We start from the raw sequence: 19,166 nt of genomic DNA on the forward strand, positions 1-19,166 counted from the left end.
ATATACACCATGGAATACTATGCAGCCATAAAAAAGGATGAGTTCATGTCCTTTGTAGGGACATGGACAAAGCTGGAAACCATCACTCTCAGCAAACTATCACAAGGATAGAAAACCAAACACCGCATGTTCTCACCCACAGGTGGGAACTGAACAATGAGATCAGTTGGACACAAAGTGGGGAACATCACACAACGGGGCCTGTTGGGGGTTTGGGGGCTGGGGTAGGGATAGCACTACGAGAAATACCTAATGTAAATGATGAGTTAATGGGTGCAGCAAACAAACATGGCTCATGTATATGTATGTATCAAACCTGCACGTTGTGCACCTGTACCCTAGAACTTAAAAGTATAATACCAAAAAAAATTAAATAAATATATATATACACCTACAATGTGCCCACAAAAATAAAAAATAAAATAAAAATGATAGACAAAGCAACAGAAATAAACAGCTGTGAAGCAGAGAGCTTAATATTTAATAAAGGAAGTATCAAATCAATGGCAAAGGTATAGTTTATTCAACAAATTATTAAAATAGACTGTTTTTCAACATCCAAACTAGTTCCAGTTATCATTCCACAAATCAGAATATATTTCAAAATGAATACAGAATTAAATGTAAAATAATTACCACCTCAATCAAATAAAGATCTAGAAGGAAAGGCTGGGCGCGATGGCGCATGCCTGTAATCCCAGCACTTTGGGAGACTGAGGCAGGCAAATCACCTGAGGCTAGGAGTACAAGACTAACCTAGCCAACATGGCAAAACGCTGTCTCTTACACTAAAAGTACAAAATTAGCCAGGTGTGATGTGTGGTCAGAAGGCTGAGGCACATGAATCACTTGAACCTGGGAGGTGGAGACTGCAGTCAGCTGAGGTTGTGCCATTGCACTCCCACCTAGGCAACAGAAGACTCCGTCTCAAACAAAACAAAACAAAACAAAACAAACAAATAAACAAAAACAACTAGAAAGAAATAAGGAAATGTACTAGAATATTTAACTGATTTCAAGACAAAACGTTTAAGCACAACAAATAATTCAAGAAATCCAAAGAAAGAAATTGAGAGAAATGATACATAAAATGAAAAAATATGTGTGTTAAATGATCTGAAGTTGAAAACTGAAAACTAAACAACTAACCAGGAAAGCTCCCACAAATAGCACAAAAGTTAATCTCTCTCACACACACACACACACACACACACACACGGAGAGTTCTTACAATTAAGAAAAATTCTTAAATTGAAAACTAGAAAAAGAACACCAACAGATAATTTGAAAACACATGAAAATTTCATACAAATATATGGAAAATATTAACATCACTAGCAAAAAAGAAAAAAAATTAAAGCGGTACCATGATCTGCTTCTCAAGCTATAAAGGTTAAAAAAGGGTGATTAGTATCCGGTGCTGGCCAGCTTGAAGTTATACAGGTGCTGTTATAAAATGTTGGTGAAATTACAAATTATTACTTAATAGAAGCAATTTCACAATAAACATGGCATGAACTATCCTGATACGATTGACCTCAATAATTCTATTGCTAGGACTCTATCATGTGGCAAGAAATTAAAAACAACTTAAATGTCCAACAATCATAAAACTTGGCATCATAAAAGATTATTTTTAGGCTGGGCGCAGTGGCTCACACCTGTAATCCCAGCACTTTGGGAGGCCAAGGCGGGTGGATCACGAGGTCAGGCGATCAAGACCATCCTGGCTAACATGGTGAAACCCCATTTCTACTAAAAATACAAAAACAAAATTAGCTGGGCGTGGTGGTGGGCATGTGCCTATAGTCCCAGCTACTCAGGAGGCTGAGACGGGAGACTGGTGTGAACCTGGGAGGCGGAGGTTGCAGTGAGCCGAGATCTCTCCACTGCACTTCAGCCTGAGCGACACAGCAACACTGTGTCTAAAAAAAAAAAAAAAAAAAAAAAGATTATTTTTGAAGGATATCTAAATGACTGAGGAAATGCTCACAATATAATACAACACAAAAAAACAAACAAAAAACTTGGTAATATCCCTATGATTCCAGTTCTGTAAAAAAAAAAAAGGTAGTACAGTGTTATATAGATTATATTTTTGTTTTATATTTTCCGTAATAACCAAATAATTATTCTAAGATCATTTTGAGAAAAGCTAAAAACAACAACCAAAACCAGTTAGAAATTACAGGAAGTGAGTAAAGATTATATTTCTCTATACATTTGGCAGTAAAAGGAATGAGAGATCTGGATAGGACTATAGCTGGAAAGTAGAGTAACTGAGGAAAGTTTTGTTTTATGCTTTGTTTTGTTTAAAGGCAGATAACAAACATGTTTATTAAGAGGAACAAGAAGAAATATAACATAAAGAGGAGATAACTTTTTGAAGACGATCCTAAAGCAGGCAGAGATGGCAGAAAGCAGAAATACAAACAGATTTTTTAAAAAGGCTTTTCTCAAACTGAAGGTGAGCAAGAAAAGATGGCTCAATACAGAAATTTTAAAGAAGAGAGGAGGAAGATAAAGAATTGTTTGATGTGGGAATGGTCTGAATCATCTTATATTCACTATGCATTCCTATGGGTAGCTTTTTTCAAACCTGCTTCCCAATCTGTCAAAATCACTGGATTTAATTAATGAGAGATGTGACTAAGGTTTGTCTAAATATGGGAAAAACCAAAGGACATTTTACAGGTCCAATTAGTTTTCTGTGGTTCAAAAGATGATTATGAAATGCATAAAAAAGGCATAAACAAGCCGGGCGCGAAGGCTCATGCCTGTAATCCCAGCACTTTGGGAGGCTGAGGCGGGCAGATCACGAGGTCAGGAGATCGAGACCATTCTAGCTAACACGGTGAAACCCCGTCTCCACTAAAAAATACAAAAAAAAAAAATTAGCCGGACACGGTAGCGGGTGCCTGTAGTCCCAGCTACTCCGGAGGCTGAGCCGAGATCATGCCACTGCACTCTGGCCTGGGCGGCAGTGGGAAACTTTGTCTCAAAAAAAAAAAAAAAAAGAGGCATAAACAATTCAAAGATACCTAACATTCTATGCAGTCCTAAATTTTTCTTAAAAAATTATTGCTCAGAAAGTTATAAATCAATAACATAGTATTATACACTATTTAAAATAATATTCACAGTATTATTCTAAACAGAGAAATACCTGAGAGTTGCTAGTTATGTGAAGATTTTCCAACAACTTACCACTGCCTTGAATCCAAGTTTCTAAGTTCTCTAAGTAGCTTTTCATTTTTCTTCAGGAGATGAAAGCTCCTCCTAAATAGAGAGATTTATAAACATTTTCATCACCTTTGCAGTGAATGACATGACAGTCCCGGAAATACTTTCCACTCTACTCATGCAACTTTTATACTTTTCTTGCCTTTTCATACTTCTAACACAAAGGAGAACAGACCCTAAAAAAAACGTAAAGAATATATGTCATTATTTCCACCAGGCCTTCATACATTTCTGCTAGTGGATCATATCAATTGGCCACTTCAATCTTTCCTTGCAGATGCTGTGAGCCTCCTAAACTCATATCTAGGAAAATGGATAAAAGTACTTTATAGGTTCTTTTCAAGAGTCTCATAAAAATGTGAGAAAGTTGTACCTCATGAGAAATAAAATATTCACAGAATCTAAATCATTACCAAGTAAGCAAGTGTAATCCAGATGGAATTTTCTTTCTTCCTTGTTTTATAATTTTTAGACTACAAAGCAGTGAATAATTTTACCAAATCCCTTCCGTGGGTGCTAAATATGTACAAATTATTTTCATAAAATCAATGCTTGCTGAAGTAAAATACAGCTTCTCATCTTTAATTTTTCCCAAGGGACAACATATGGACCATTCTACAGCAAAACAGAGTAGAATGAATTTATACGATAACTGAGTGGCAATTACCTATATTTGGTCATACCATATGGCAAACCGTTCCTGAGATATAACGTTTCCTATAAGGCAGAGGATATTCTTCTCTTCTAATAAATGGCTTCCCTATATTCCTTACTCCCTTCTAATAAGAGGCTTTCCTATAAGGCAGAGGATATTCCCTTCTAATAAGTGGAAGAGTTTAAATCAAGCAAGAGTATAAATACTAAGTAAACAAGCAGAACTCTATTTCAATGCTTGATATGCATTTGAATTACTTTAAGATTTATTCGTTCATTGATATCTGAGCTTCCCCTCCTACCATAAACTGACGGAGACAATACATTACCACTCCTTCCACTACCTACAGGGTTGTGTGACATAGGAATTAAAACCTAAATGTATGTTAATAATGCTCTACATTAGTGTACAATGCCAGTGTTTTATGTACATTATCTAATTTAATTATTCCCAGTATGTGAGGTGGGAACTACTCTCAATTTGTAGACTGCAGCCTGAGGCTCAAAAGTTAAGTAACTTTAAGCTAGGTCTTCTGATTTAAGCCTATTGTTCTTTTCATTTAGCTCCTACCTAACTTACTTGAATACCTCATGAGTTTATTGTAAGTTTTTAATAAGGTTTTGTAACATGCATCAGAAAAAAAAAATTTTTTTTAACTTCAGATTCTTTTTTTGATTTGATCTTGAATCTTGAGTTAATTTCCCTGATTCAAACTGGAAATAATCATATTGCGGTTTCTAAAAAAAAATTATTAGGCTTACAGGAAGGTTGAAAAATGAGCCATAATTTCTAAGTCAAATAGTTCTAGTAGTCATTTTGAAAATATTGATAATTTGCTGGATTATTTTATTCCTCTGAATCCCAATACAACTCAGTGGCCTCAAAAAAAAAAAAAAACTGCAAAAAAATGAGTCAAAGAACTAATTGGTAGATACAATTTAGTGAGGAAAAGAACAGAAAATAAAATGCTTCATCAGAAGATGAATAAGACCGAAAAAAAAAAAAAAAAAAGAAAAAATTTCTCCCTTATGCTTACCGTTTGTCCCAGGAATTCATTCCCAATATACTAAGAAGCAATCTGCAATAATAAAATGCTGACTGAGGTTTCTGAGGTATTGGTTCATCTTGTTCCACAGCTTTCATGTTTAAGTCATTAAAGTGCTTCTCAACAAATTCTTTTTCTTCTGTATGTTGCTTAAGGATAGCATTAATAACATCATTTTCTTGTTTTTCAGAAATGCACACAGGTTGTGGAGCAGGAATATTAAGTGAGATTCCAGTTCTCTGTAAGCATTCAGGACTAGTAACACCCAAATACTGCAAGAGCTCATCAAGAACATCTTCTTCATCTCTTATTGTATCCCAAGTTGGTACAGTTTCTCTAAATCTTTTAAACTGGAGAGAAAGTCCATCTTTTACTGTTGTATCTTCTAAGCATTCATTAGATGTTGGAGGCTCTTCTGGATTCTCTTGGTGAGACAACGAAAGCATCAAAGATGTAGGTTCTGACAAGCCACTTACAGGAGGTGGGCCATACAGTATAGCAGAATCCCATGAATATTTTCCAGAGAGATCACGTACTATGATTCTGACATTTGAATTGGCTGATGCAAGGCCAGCAGATAAACCTCCTCCAGGCATATTCTCTTCTGATCTGATCTGGATACAGGACACTAAGGTTGTATTATTTAACACAAAGAACTGGATATTTGGACTCTCAAAGAGTTCAGGAGAAAGTTCAGTACTTTCACTGTAATGGTTGTCGTGATTTTCACACACCTGACTTGTTAGCATAGCAGGACCACCACTCATTGGATAATGGCCCAGGTGATTTACCAGATGTGTAATAACAGTGCGGGCTGCTATAGAGATTAATCCATGCTGCATTTGAGTTTTCACTGGAAATAAAAAATATAAATGAATGGGAATATTGCTGCTTCCTAGGGAATCATATGACAATGAAACATTAGACAACAAACAGGAATTTTATCACATTGTTAATATTTCCAATTTAGATTCCGTATCACAGTAGTGATGGTAAAAAAAGGAGGAAAACCATTCTTTGATGAAGTTTTGTTTATAAGGAAGCCCTTTCTGAAATTTTTGCTAATGGGTCCATAATTTAAACCAAGGCCCTTATATATGGATCACTTTTGAAGAATCAGAAGTATTATAAACCAATCATGAAATCCCTAATGCACATTAAAAAGCCAAAGACGGCCAGGCGCTGTAACACATGTCTGTAATCTCAGCACTTTGGGAGGCTGAGGTGGGAGGATTGCTTGAGCCTAGGAGCTTGAGACCAGCCTGGGCAACATAGGGAGACTATGTCTCTATAAATAAAAATAATAATAGTAATACTAAAATTAGCCCAGCGTGGTGGCCGCTGCACTCCAGCCCAGGTATCAAAGCAAGACCATGTCTCCAACAACAACAAAACAAAACAAAATCAAAAACAAAAACACAATGAAATCTGTTCAACTGATAAGTTTCTTATCTCCATTAATAGATTCCAGATTCAGAGACAGTTTGTAGATGCCTTAAATGTCATTTAAATCTGACTTTCACAGATAATGTAAAAATGTTTCAGAAAAGGTGACATTCCAAGTAAACTCTGGGAATCAGAATAAATTTAAACAGCAAGTCAGTATAGCCAGTACCTGTATGCACAAGAGATTTTATTTTAAAAACAAAAATATTTGCTGGACCTACTTATATTTTTCTAAGGTATTCTTCAGGGTCAATGTGGTATAGTCTAGCAGTCAGTTATATGCAAGAAATATTTTTTTTCCTCAAGTACAATAGGGAGGAAAGAGGTAAGAAGCATATTCATACAAATAACTAAAAAATCATAGGAAACAGTCGAAAGAGAAAACTCAAAGAATATTAGTAGTTTAAGAGGCTTGGAAAGGCAAGATGCCCAATGTCAGAATCTGAAGAAGGAGGAAAAAGGAGGGGAGGGGGAGAAGGAAGACAGGGAACACAGAGAGAGTAATGGGGGAAAGGAGAAAGGAGATAGACAATAATTTGTCAAAGCCAACTAGTTAAAGACTGCCAATCTAAGGAGGGCTAAAGACTGTGATTCTGAGGGGTGTTGATGTGCAAGCCAGTTTGGGATTGAGTGGTGTCAGGAAGTGGGGACAACTAGTTGACTGTTGCCTTAATGCGTTTCATCTAACAGGTAGGAGGAGAGTTGTCTTTGGTAAAGAAGCATTAGTCATTCATGTTAGGATGTTTAGGTAGGGGTGTGTGTGTGTGTGTGTGTGTTTAAAACATTCTTGTCTCTACTTAATTTTAGACGTAATTACAGAGTGATTGTGTCTCTGTATTATTCTACCACAGTAACAGAGTGATCTTGTCTGAGTATTTATATTCTCTGACAGTTAATCAGTTGGGAACACTAGGGCCTGTCAGAACAAATAAGGATTTGTCACAATAAACACAGATTTTTAAAATTTTTTATTTTTTTATTTTTCAGATGGAATCTCACTCTGCCTCCCAGGCTGGAGTGCAGTGGCGTGATCTTGGCTCACTACAATCTCCGCCTCCCAGGTTCAAGTGATTCTCCTGCTCAGCCTGCCGAGCAGCCTGGGACTACAGGCGCAAGCTGCCACACCCAGCTAATTTTTGTATTTTTAGTAGAGGCAGGGTTTCACCATATTGGCCAGCCTGGTCTTGAACTCTTGACCTCGTGATCCCCCACCTCGGCCTCCCAAAATGCTGGGATTACAGGTGTGAGCCACTGAGCCGGGCCAGATACAGATTTAAGAATGTTCTGATTTACATACATGCCCAATTTTATGTGTTTAGTTTGATGACTTTTGGTAATTGTATATAATTGTGTTACCACCAACATAATCAATATGAAAAATTCCCTCACCAAAAAAGAATTTTTATTTTATGTAAACTATACCTCAATAAAGAAAAAAATTCCTTCATCAAAAAAGAATATTTTATTTTATGTAAAGTATACCTCAATAAACCTAACTCAAAAAAAAAAGGGAGACCAGTTTGTGCATTGATGGTATAATCACTTTAAAAGAGGCAAGAGAAAAGAATAGTCTTACATTTTCAAGGCTTTAGCCTTCAAGATTCAGAACCAATACCACTGGGTATAGGCAAACCAACCAACCAGCTCCTATGCCATTAATGTTAATACCATCTTCCCCAATTCCAAAAAAGAATAGTTTCCTTTGGGCTTTGGTTGCTTTTAAAATGTCAGAGTATCAAAATTTTAATTTCCCATTATCAACCAAGTTATATCTACATACATGTAAATATAAACATTTCTTAGTTTATTTATTGGTTTTTGTTTGACACAGAGTCTTGCTGTGTCACCCAGGCTGGAGTGCAGTGGCACGATCTCGGTTCACTGCAGCCTCTGCCTCCTGAGTTCAAGCAATTCTCATGCCTCAGCTTCCCAAATAGCTGGTATTACAAGCATGTGCGACCACGTCTGGATAATTTTTGTATTAGAGAAGAGGCTTCACCATGTTGGCCAGGCTGGTCTTGAACTCTTGACCCCAAGTGATCCACTAGCCAGGGCCTCCCAAAGTGCTGGGATTACAGATGTGAGCGACGCACCCGGCCAAACATTTCTTAGTTTAAAAGTTCCAATTAATGGCTGGGTATGGTGGCTCACACCTGTAATCCTAGCACTTTGGGAGGCCGAGGCGGGCCAATCACCTGAGGTCAGTAGTTTTGAGACCAGCCTGGCCAACATGGTGATACCGTGTCTCTACCAAAAAATACAAAAATTAGCTGGGTGTGGTGGTGCCCACCTGTAGTCCCCGCTACTCGGGAGGCTGAGGCAGGAGAATCACTTGAACCTGGCAGGCGGAGGTTGCAGTGAACTGAGATCACGCCATTGCACTCTAGCCTACCCATAAGAGTGAGGCTCTGTCTTAAAAAAGTAAAAAATAAAATAAATAAATAAAAGTTCCAATTATATTGAAATTTTTAAAAATTATTTTTATGATTGTTACTAATAACCAGCCATTCAACACTAGATTAATAACACTAAATGATTAACACTAATTCAATCCTTTGTTTTTAAGAATGTAAGCAAAGTAAAAAGTATTTTGAGCTATATGACAAGAAACAGCTTGAATCTAGTGTTTGCTTTCCCTTCCCTAATTGTAACCTAGAATATAAAAAAAGTTCACACTATAAGGGGATAATTTAGCTGGTAGTCCTCATTTTGCACATGAGGACAAATGGGTTTGCAAAGTTAAGTGATTTGTCTACCATAGGAGATGTCTTTTGCTTCCCAGCTCAGTGTTATTTCCCTCTTTACCACAGGTCTAATTTCCATACTTTTTTTCTCTTTTGTTAAACTGTCTTTTTCTTTGTGAGATATGGAAACAATGAATTCAAAATTTATTTTTCTCTGTGTATAAGAACTTCAAAAAAGTATTACTTAGCATAAATTACTAAATAAAAAGCAAAGATCAATGGAAAAAAATCAAAACTAAATCGAATTTTAAATGGTAACAAAAATTACAACTAGTCATTTTTAAATTTTTAATATAGAAAAAGATTTTTCTATTCTTCACTCTCCCTTCTGAGTGATATACTTAAATAGATGACTCATTTTAAGCATTAAATCCTCTTTGCATAACATAGAAGTTTACATTCTGAAGAAGGGAAAGAACATAATTTAAAAGAAACAACCATAGAAAAGAGAAGAATCCCTGGCTTTGGCTTGCTCTGTGATTCATGATCACAAATACATAAGATTCCTTAAACTCCATTTTTCTGTAAGAATTGCATACTTATTTGTAAAGATGAGTTAAAAACTCTTACATACAAAACTGGAAATAACAGAAACAATAAAAAATCATTCAATTTAAAGAGCATTATAAGTAACATAGGTCTTATGAGTTTCTTTTTCAAACCTACTTATAAATAAACTCCAAGAATGAGCCAGGTCTTTCCCTAAAACATAAACCTCCAAGCCCAAGTACCAGTCCATCCCATATATCTTCTTCCCAAAGGTAGAGACAGTGAGTATGCAGTTTAAATGAGCTTTTTCACAAGTCTGTCATAATTACCCACATTGAAAACATGAAAAGAATAAATTTAAATCTCAGATATAGGTAAAGCATTTTCTGCCCTAAGTTGCTTCTCTAAATTCAGGATATATGTCTATATATAAATGTATAAAAAACTCTCAAATTGTTAACTGGGCACTAAATTTATTTATACTTATTTTTGAGCTATAAACTATACAACATACATATCTCTTTTCTACTTATCTACTAAGATATAAAGAAGACATGAATTTATCTAGTTTAGATATTTAAAATAAAATTCTAAAATAACCAGTCTTGTGAGAAAATGTAAAATGGAGATATCAATGCTTCTAAGGCTTTGTGTAAGTCTATTCAGGGTTGTCTTTTCAGATTGTCAGATTAAACAAACCCTACAGCATTTGCAGCAAACCCATAATTACAGGTTATTATGGCATACAAAAGCAGCAAGACATAAAAAGCTGCTGCAATTCACTGCACTGTAATAGAACACGCAGAGGAAGTTAATTTTGGCAAATGCTTTAAATATTAGCTTTGCATAATAAGTATAGGTGAAACTATAATTAGGACAGAATGAATCCTTTGGAGCCTCCTTTCACTCTGACCCGGCAAATGATGACTTTTTGCTAATAAGACTACTGCCATTTGACAAAAAGCCAACTTCACTACCTTGCTTTATTCTTTAGTAAATTTAATAATTACAGATACTCCTGCCAATAGTTCTCAAATCAGACTTGTTCAATCCAATACTGAGCTTATTAGCGACACTCAATGTTTAGAATTCTTTGGCCAAAAAAGTACTTGAAGATGATGAAACATGCCTTAGACAAGGGCACAATGATCACTCATTTTTGCCACATTAAAAAACACCCAGAGCATGTAGTCACTACAGACCAGAGAATTATGTGCTGTTAGCTCACAGCTGTTCCTAAAAGGTTCTGCACTTATCTGGTCCGTAAAACCTTTGAGGAAGTCCAAAGGGAACAACTTGATACATTTAGAGAAGGGCACTGCACAGAGTATTTGATATCAATATTAAGCTAATCTATTCACATATTTTCCTTTGTTTCTTTTACAGTGACTGTTTGATATTGGTATGGTAAGTTTTGCACAAAATCTAAAATTAAAACTTTCTTTGACCTAAGCAAACTCTATTGCTTTGTTCAAGAAACATACTCTACTGTCTTGAATAAAAACTGCCATTTTATACCTTAAATGTGCAGAGGTCAACTAGTATTTTCACATAACCATATTTTAAAGTAAAATAAACACAGTATCTTATTATGTTAAATCTAAAAATATAATTTTAAATTGCTTATATAAACTTTGTCTTTTTTTTTTTTTGCTTTATACTGCTTGTTATACCTCTTTTATATTTGAGAAACAATTTAAATCTTAAATTCCTATTTCATAGGGTATTTATGTTCCAGACAAACTATCTGTACCTTATGGTCAAACCAAAACCCTAGCTCAACTTTCTTGGCCTCTAAGTTCATACTTTCACTTTCATTGTATGCCATCAATCCATTATCATGGACACATCTTAGATGTTTTATTCATTTGTATCTATTCTACCTTTAAAAATCAAACTTTTCCTTACTAGCCCACTCTTTGACCACAACCTCCTAGTGTAGTGACTTCCCAATTGTGTTTTGTAAAGTTCTTGGGGAAGGCCCTTAGAGATGGACAGGAAAGAAACTGGTAGTACCCCACGCCTCCACTCTGCTGTGGTTCTATTTTTTAAAGTTTTCCAAACTGAGCTTCCTTATAAAATTTATTTGAAGAGGTTCTGCTACCTAAAAAAAGTTTTAAAAATAACTGTCCTAATATACCAATGATGCTCTCAGTGGTTCTCAACTGTGGCTGCATATTAGTCACATGCAGAGCTTTAAACAATCTCAGCAAATCCCAGATTAATATATCAAAATCTCTATGGATGGGACTGGAACATCAGTATTCTAATATGCAGCCAAGGCTGACAACCACTGCTCTAACTTCTTATTACCAACCATATCTACTTTATGACTCTCTAGATCACTCTATTTTCTCCCAACTTAAAGCTAACCACTTCCTGGCAGCAGTTTGATCCTTATCAAGCCTAGGTTCCATGGCTAAGCTGTATACCAATATTCTCAAATCCACAGTTCCTCTGTATTTCTCTGCCACACCCATCTTACTAATTGTTGATAGGTGCAACCAAAACTTTGTGAGTTTTGTTTTCTCTTAGGCCCTCAGTAACTTCTGTCAATTATCTTAATTACTTAAATCTTCTTCTTCTTTCTGGTCTGGGAAGAAGGGCTAATCCTAGCACCTATACTTTCTAGCTCATCCCCTCACGGACTTCACTCTATTAATGATACCCTTCCCACTTACTTTCTTCTCAGCTTATAAATAAGTTCAACTCTCTTCATTCCTAAAACTTTTAACCCTAAATCATCCTTTAGCTTATCAACCGTTTTATTGCATTTTTGTTTCCTTTATTTACTTATTTTTAAAGTCAAGCTTCTTTAAAGAATACTTTCCATGGATGACTCCACTGTCTTTATTTATTTATTTATTTTTAAAGCCGGAGTTTCACTCTTGTTGCCCAGGCTGGAGTGCAATGGTGTGACCTCGGCTCACGGCAACCTCCCCCTCCCAGTTCAAGTGATTCTCCTGCCTCAGCCTCCTGAGTAGCGGGGATTACAGGCATGCGCCACCACGCCCTGCTAATTTTGTGTTTTTAGTAGAGATGGGGTTTCACCATGCTGGTCAGGTTGGTCTGGAACTCCCGAACTCGCGTGATTCACCTGCCTCAGCCTCCCAAAGTGCTGGGATTAGAGGCGTGAGCCACTGCAGCCAGCCAACTCCACTGTCTTATTTCCTGCTTGCTCATCAAACCACAGCCATCTGACTCTGCCTACTTCTCTGGTGAAATAAAGCTGATACATTTGTCATTACCTTTGTACTTGGTCTATCATTTAACACTGTTGGCTAACCTTTTAAAAGCTTTCTCGGCCGGACGTGGTGGCTAACGCCTGTAATCCCAACATTTTGGGAGGCTGAGGCAGGCGAATCACGAGGTCAGGAGTTCGAGACCAGCATGGCCAATATGGTGAAACCTGGTCTCTACCAAAAATAAAAAAAATTAGTTGGGCGCAGGGGCGCATGCCTGTAGTCCCAGCTACTTGGGAGGCTGAGGCAGGAGAATCACTTGAACTCAGGAAGCAGAAGTTGCAGGGAGATGAGATGGCGCCACTGCATTCCAGTCTGGGTGACACAGTGAGATTCCATCTCAAAAACAAAACAAAACAAAACAAAAAACAAACAAACAAAAAAACTTCTCTTGGTTTCTGAGAAATTACTCTCTACTGATTTTCCTTCCTTTCCAATGTTTTCTTCTCAGAACCCACACATGTAAATATATATTCCTAACAAAGATCTCTCTAAGATCTAGATTTGTATATACAACTAACTGTCCATTAGATGTTTTCACATGAATATCTAGTAGGTCCCCCACACTAAACCATTTCCAACTGTCCTACTAATTTTCCCTCCCAAATCTGTACTTTCTCTAATATTCTTACTCTAGTAAGATTATTCTAGTTTGGGGAAAATCTAACCAATCTCCAAGTCAGAAACCTATTTTAGATTCCTCTTCTCTTTACAAAAGCCTTCTGACTTTACGTCCTACATACGTCTCAAGTTCACCTTGTCCTTCCATTCCTACTATCATTCTTCAGTAACTCAACAAAAAATTTAGTTTAAGCCTTCAGCAACTGTTGCTTAACCTATTGCAACAGCCTCAGAATTGGTCTCTCTGCTTCTGAGTTAACTGGCCAAATCAATCTAATATACTAGGAGTCAGTAAACTTTTTCTATAAAGGGCCAGATAATAAATATTTTTGGTTTTGTGAGCCACACAATCTCTGTTACTCAATACTGCTGTTGTTATACAAAAGTAGCCATAATGACAATATGGATGTATAACAATAAAACTATAAAAACAGGCGGTAGGCCTGGGCCATAATTTACCAACTCCTATAAAATACTATGATCAAAAGTGCTCTTAATATAAATTATATCATGTATCTCCCCTTCTTAAAACCTTCAGCAATTGCTGGGTTCCTCTAGTTTACCTCTATATCTTATATATACTTCTAGTGTTATACTCATATTATAATGTTATTTGCTTCTATTATATCTTTCTCTTCTATCAGAGAGAGAATGCTCTAAATGTAGAAACAACGTGGCTTAAAAATGTTACTGAGTTAACTATGTACTAAGTAAGGATTGTGCAAAGGGCTTTACATATATTATCTTACTTAGTACTTTAAAAAAACCTTAGAGGAAACTAGTGTTATCTGCATTTACAAATAAGAAAACAGATACTCAGCAATTGAGAGTCAAAATTCAGGTCAGACTCCAAAGCTAAATTTTTTATTCTATATAAATTCCATTATATACAAAATATCAAAAAGAACTTCTGAGGATAATTTAGCCAGAAGTACATGTTGAGTATCCCTAATCTGAAAATCTGAAATCCAAAAATTTTGAGTGTTGACATGATGCTCAAAGGAAATGCTCATTGGAGCATTACAGATTTTGGATTTTCAGATTAGGGATGCTCAACTGATAAGTATAATGCAAATATTCCAAAAGGTTAAAAAATCCAAAATCTTTAACACTTCTGGTCCCATGCATTTCAGATAAGGAATACTGAATTTGCATAAAAGGAATGTCAACATATAATATTAGTAATTGTGCATGTGAAGTTATTTCTTTAATTAATAATGAACTTGTGCTATACATACATGGTTAAACAACTACGAAGTAAGACTACTCTCCTTCTCCAACATTTCCACCCATGGCCTCAAGTTATATACCTTGAGAGAGAGAACCCAGGCAACAATATTGTCCTGAAGAGAATTCATGTTACCTTCTGTTACTGGCTGGAGTTTAGAAGATCGTTCTGAGTCAGGAGAGTGCAGAGGTTCAGGCTCTTTCAGACTTTCCAAATGCATAAAAGGATCATAATCTACAGATGCCAAATCAGAGAGGCTCATGGGAAAATACCTTGGATTGCTAAAACACTGAGCTCCATAAACACACCCATGTAAAACCTGAAAATACAGGGGAAAAGAAAACACCCAGTTTTACTTAAAAAAAAAAAAAAAAGATAAATAAATAAAAGTTAAAGGAACATAAAAATCAACCGGTAACACAAGAGCTTCGCAAATATTTTAAATATTTTAAAACATTAGGCCGGCGTGGTGGCTCATGCCTGTAATCCCAGTGTTTTGGGAGGCCGAGTCGGGTGGATCACCTGAGATCAGGAGTTCCAGACCAGCCTGGCCAACGTGGCGAAACCCTGCGTCTACTAAAAATACAAAAATTAGCCAGGTGTGGTGGTGGGTGCCTGTAATCCCAGCTACTCAGGAGACTGAGGCAAGAGAATTGCTTGAACCCAAGAGACAGAGGTTGCAGTGAGCCGAGATTGAGCCATTGCACTCCAGCCTGGGTGACAAGAGCGAAACTCCGTTTCAAAAAAAGAAAAAAAAAAAAAATCAAGGTAAAATTCAATACCTCTTACAAAGAATGACTAAAATTTAATTATACTCATATGTAACAATGATCTAATTCCTCTCAAAATTTTGCAGTGAAACAACAGTGTCTTGTAGGAAGTACATTTAAATTACCCTTAGGCATTGTAAGCTAAATCTGTGTCCTTAGAAATTTTCTAGCTCTAAAAGAATAAAAATGTTATACTGAGAAATGTTATTTCTCTAGGTTTTAAAAACTCTTGGTTACCAAATAAATAATAAAACAAGGAAGTTTACCTTATAAATGCAATTGAGAACAGATTTTTCTGTTTTATCACTTTCTGCTCCCGTAGCATGAAATGGTTGGAGCAGTGTCTTTAGAGGTAAGGCCATGATCCAGTCCAGAAGGCAGAGAAGTAAAGATACTACCAACTGTAACAATAGGATAATTATAATTGCACATTCATAAAATATACGCTTCTTAAAAATTCGTTTTCTTATTCTTGAGTTTCCAAAATTTGTTTCTGGAATCATCAACCCTAAGTTCCACTATTAATATTTACCTAGATCTAACTGATTTTAAGATATTGTATATGAACATTATTGTGGGTTTCTCTTTCATATGTCAGGGCAAGCATAATGAAACAGTAAGTATAATAAAAACAGAAATGTTAAAATTAATATAAAAACAGCAAGCTTAAACATATCAATTAACTATACTTACTTCATTGCTCAAGGAATGGAACACAAATGGAAGTCCATATATATTATAATCACTTCCACTTTCCTTTTCTAACTTAACAACATCTCACTGAATATCCTGCCAGTAAGACTACCTTAAGTACTTTTTGAAATTGTTACTCATTTTACTAAATGAATCTACTGAACACGTTTTTTTTTTTTTTTTTTTTTTTTTTAAGAGACGGAGTCTTGCTATATTGCCCAGGCTGGCCTTGAACTCTTGGGCTCAGGCAATGTTCCAGCCTCTGACTTCCAAACAGCTGGGACTATAGGTGCACACCATCGTGCCTGGATGGACACTTTTAAACTAATGAATGCTATAAACAGGGCACTTTTTATACAAAATGAGGAATAAAATAGCAGAATTCATTGTACTAAAGCATCACAAATAGTATCATGAAACTGACAATGAAATAGCAACAAGAGACCTGCTAATCTTTAAAGACAAACTCTCCAACTCAAGTAATTCTGGTCTACATTTCCTAACATATCTTCCAAAAAAAATAAATAAATAAAATAAGGAACAATAAGAAGGTCCAATAAAACCTCACGAAACCAACAGCTTCTGTATTATCAGAAGACAAAGAACATTCAAACTCCAAATTATCTATTTTTTTAATTTTTATTTTTGAGACAGTATTGCTCTGTCACCGAGGCTGGAGTGCAGTGGCGTGATCTCAGCTCACCGCAACCTTCACTTCCTGGGTTCAAGTGATTCTTGTGCCTCAGCCACCTAAGTAACTGGGATTATAGGCATGTGCCACTGTGCCCGGCTAAGTTTTATATTTTTATGAGAGATGAGGTTTTGCCATGTTGGCCAGGCTGGTCTCAAACTCCCAGCCTAAATTGATCTGTCTGCCTTGGCCTCTCAAAGTGCTCAGATTACAGGCATGAGCCACTGCACTGAGCCTCAGATTATATGAGAAAAATATGAAGCAAATCCCAGCACCTTTCTCCTATTCTCCCATTGCAGGTTTTCATGAAAAGCAAGGGTAGTTTGGGAAAAACTGAAAGAGAGAAGATGGGAACTTGCTGTGAAACTAAGACTGATCTAAAAGCCTGCCAGAAAGAAAAAGTCCACCTTAAGTGTGAGAATATTTAAAAAGTTTACTGGTAGATCAGAGTAGTGAGTAAAAAGAAAGGATGCAGAAATACACACAGGAAAGGTAATGCTTAGGGGGAGAGACAAACAAACCCAGACGCGAAGACTATGATAAATACCTAACTCTTCAATGCCCACACACCGATGAACATCGACAAACATCAAGACCATCCAGGAAAACATGACCTCACCAAATGAATTAAATAAGGCACCAATGACCAATCCCAGAGACAGAGATGTGACCTTTCTGACAGGGAATTCAAAACAGAGAACAAATTCAGCATCCTATCAGATAAATTTAACAAAGAGATTGAAATAATTAAAAAGAACCAAGTAAAAATTCTGGAGCTGAAAAATGCAACTAGTATACTGAAGAATGCATCAGAGTTCTTTAATGGCAAAATGGATCATGCAGAAGAAACAATTAGTGAGGCTGAAGACGAGCTATTTGAAAATACACAGAGGAGACAAAAGAAAAAAGAAGAAAAACAGAATAAAACACACCTATAAGAACTAGAAAAAAAAGCATCAAAAGGGTAAATCTAGAGTTATTGGCCTTAAAGAGGAGATAGACTGTGACATAAAGTTTATTAAGAGAGATAAAATCATAGAACTTCCCAAACCCAGAGAAAGATATGAACACTCAAGTACGAGTAGGTTATAGAACACTAAGCAGATTTAATCCAAATATGACTACCTTAAGACATTTAATAATCAAACTCTCAAAGGTCAAGGATAAAAGAAGGATTATAAAAGTAGCAAGACAAAAGAAACAAGTAACATACAATGGAGCTCCAATACATTTGGAAGCAGACTTCTCAGTAGAAATCTTACAGGCCAGGAGAGAATGGCATGACATATTTAAAGTGCTAAAGGAAAAAAAAACCTTATTCTAAAATGATACATCTGGTGAAAATATCCTTTGAACATGGAGAAGAAATACAGACTGTCCCAGACAAACAAAAGCTGAGGGATTTCAAACACCAGATCTGTCCCACAAGAAATGCTAAAGGGATTTCTTCAGTCTGAAAGAAAAGAATGTTAATGAGCAGTAAGAAATTATCTGAAGGTCCAAAACCCACTGGTGATAGTAAGTAAACAGAAAACCACAGAATATTATAACGCTGTAATTGTAGTGTGTAAACTACTCATATTGAAGTAGAAAGATGAAAAGATGAACCAAACAAAAATAATAACAACAATTTTTCAAGACATGGACAGCACAATAAGATATAAATAGAAAGAATAAAAAGTTACAAAGCAGGGGGATGAAGTTAACATGTAGAGTTGTTATTTTCTTTTTGCTTGTTTGTTTATGCAGTCAGTGTCAAGTTGTCATTAGTTTAAAATAATGGGTTATAAGATATTACTTGCAAGCCTTATGGTAACCTCCAATATAAACACATACAATGGATACACAAAAAATAAAAAGCAAGAAACAAAACCATACTACCAGAGAAAATCACTTTCACTAAAAGGAAAACAGGAAGGAAGGAAAGAAGGATGACAAGCCTGAAAAACAGCAAGAAAATAAATAACAAAGTGGGAGGAGTAAGTACCTACTTATCAATAATATCACTGAGGCTGGGCATGGTGGTTCACACCTGTAATCCCAACACTCTGGGAGGCTGAGGTAAGCAGATCACCTGAGGTCTGGAGTTTGAGACCAGCCTGGCCTGCATGGTGAAATCCTAAGACTATTAAAAAACTAAAAATTAGCCAGGTGTGGTGGTGTGTGCTTATAGTCCCAGCTAGTTGGAAGGCTGAGACAAGAGAATCGTTTGAACCCAGGAGGTAGAGGCTGAAGTGAGCTGAGATTGTGCCACTGCACTCCAGCTGGAGTGACAGAGTTAGACTCCATCTCAAAAAAA

At 36.2% G+C, this 19,166-nt stretch overlaps 1 protein-coding gene across 1 annotated transcript in view; it reads right to left on the minus strand.

Annotated features, from left to right (window-relative positions):
* RALGAPA1 (Ral GTPase activating protein, alpha subunit 1 (catalytic)) overlaps positions 1-19,166 on the minus strand; it is a gene marked incomplete at its 3' end in the record, with an annotated part of 204,163 nt that overhangs the window by 16,034 nt on the left and 168,963 nt on the right. The window contains exons 32-35 of the mRNA XM_011999193.1: positions 15,750-15,884; positions 14,849-15,032; positions 4,935-5,796; positions 3,208-3,279 (exon numbers count right to left, since the gene is read on the minus strand). Coding sequence (XP_011854583.1) covers positions 3,208-3,279; positions 4,935-5,796; positions 14,849-15,032; positions 15,750-15,884 — 1,253 coding nt within the window. The remainder of the gene's footprint in view (positions 1-3,207; positions 3,280-4,934; positions 5,797-14,848; positions 15,033-15,749; positions 15,885-19,166) is intronic.

This window comes from Mandrillus leucophaeus, unplaced genomic scaffold (genome assembly GCF_000951045.1).
Source record: "Mandrillus leucophaeus isolate KB7577 unplaced genomic scaffold, Mleu.le_1.0 Scaffold587, whole genome shotgun sequence".
NCBI classification, from domain to species: domain Eukaryota; kingdom Metazoa; phylum Chordata; class Mammalia; order Primates; family Cercopithecidae; genus Mandrillus; species Mandrillus leucophaeus.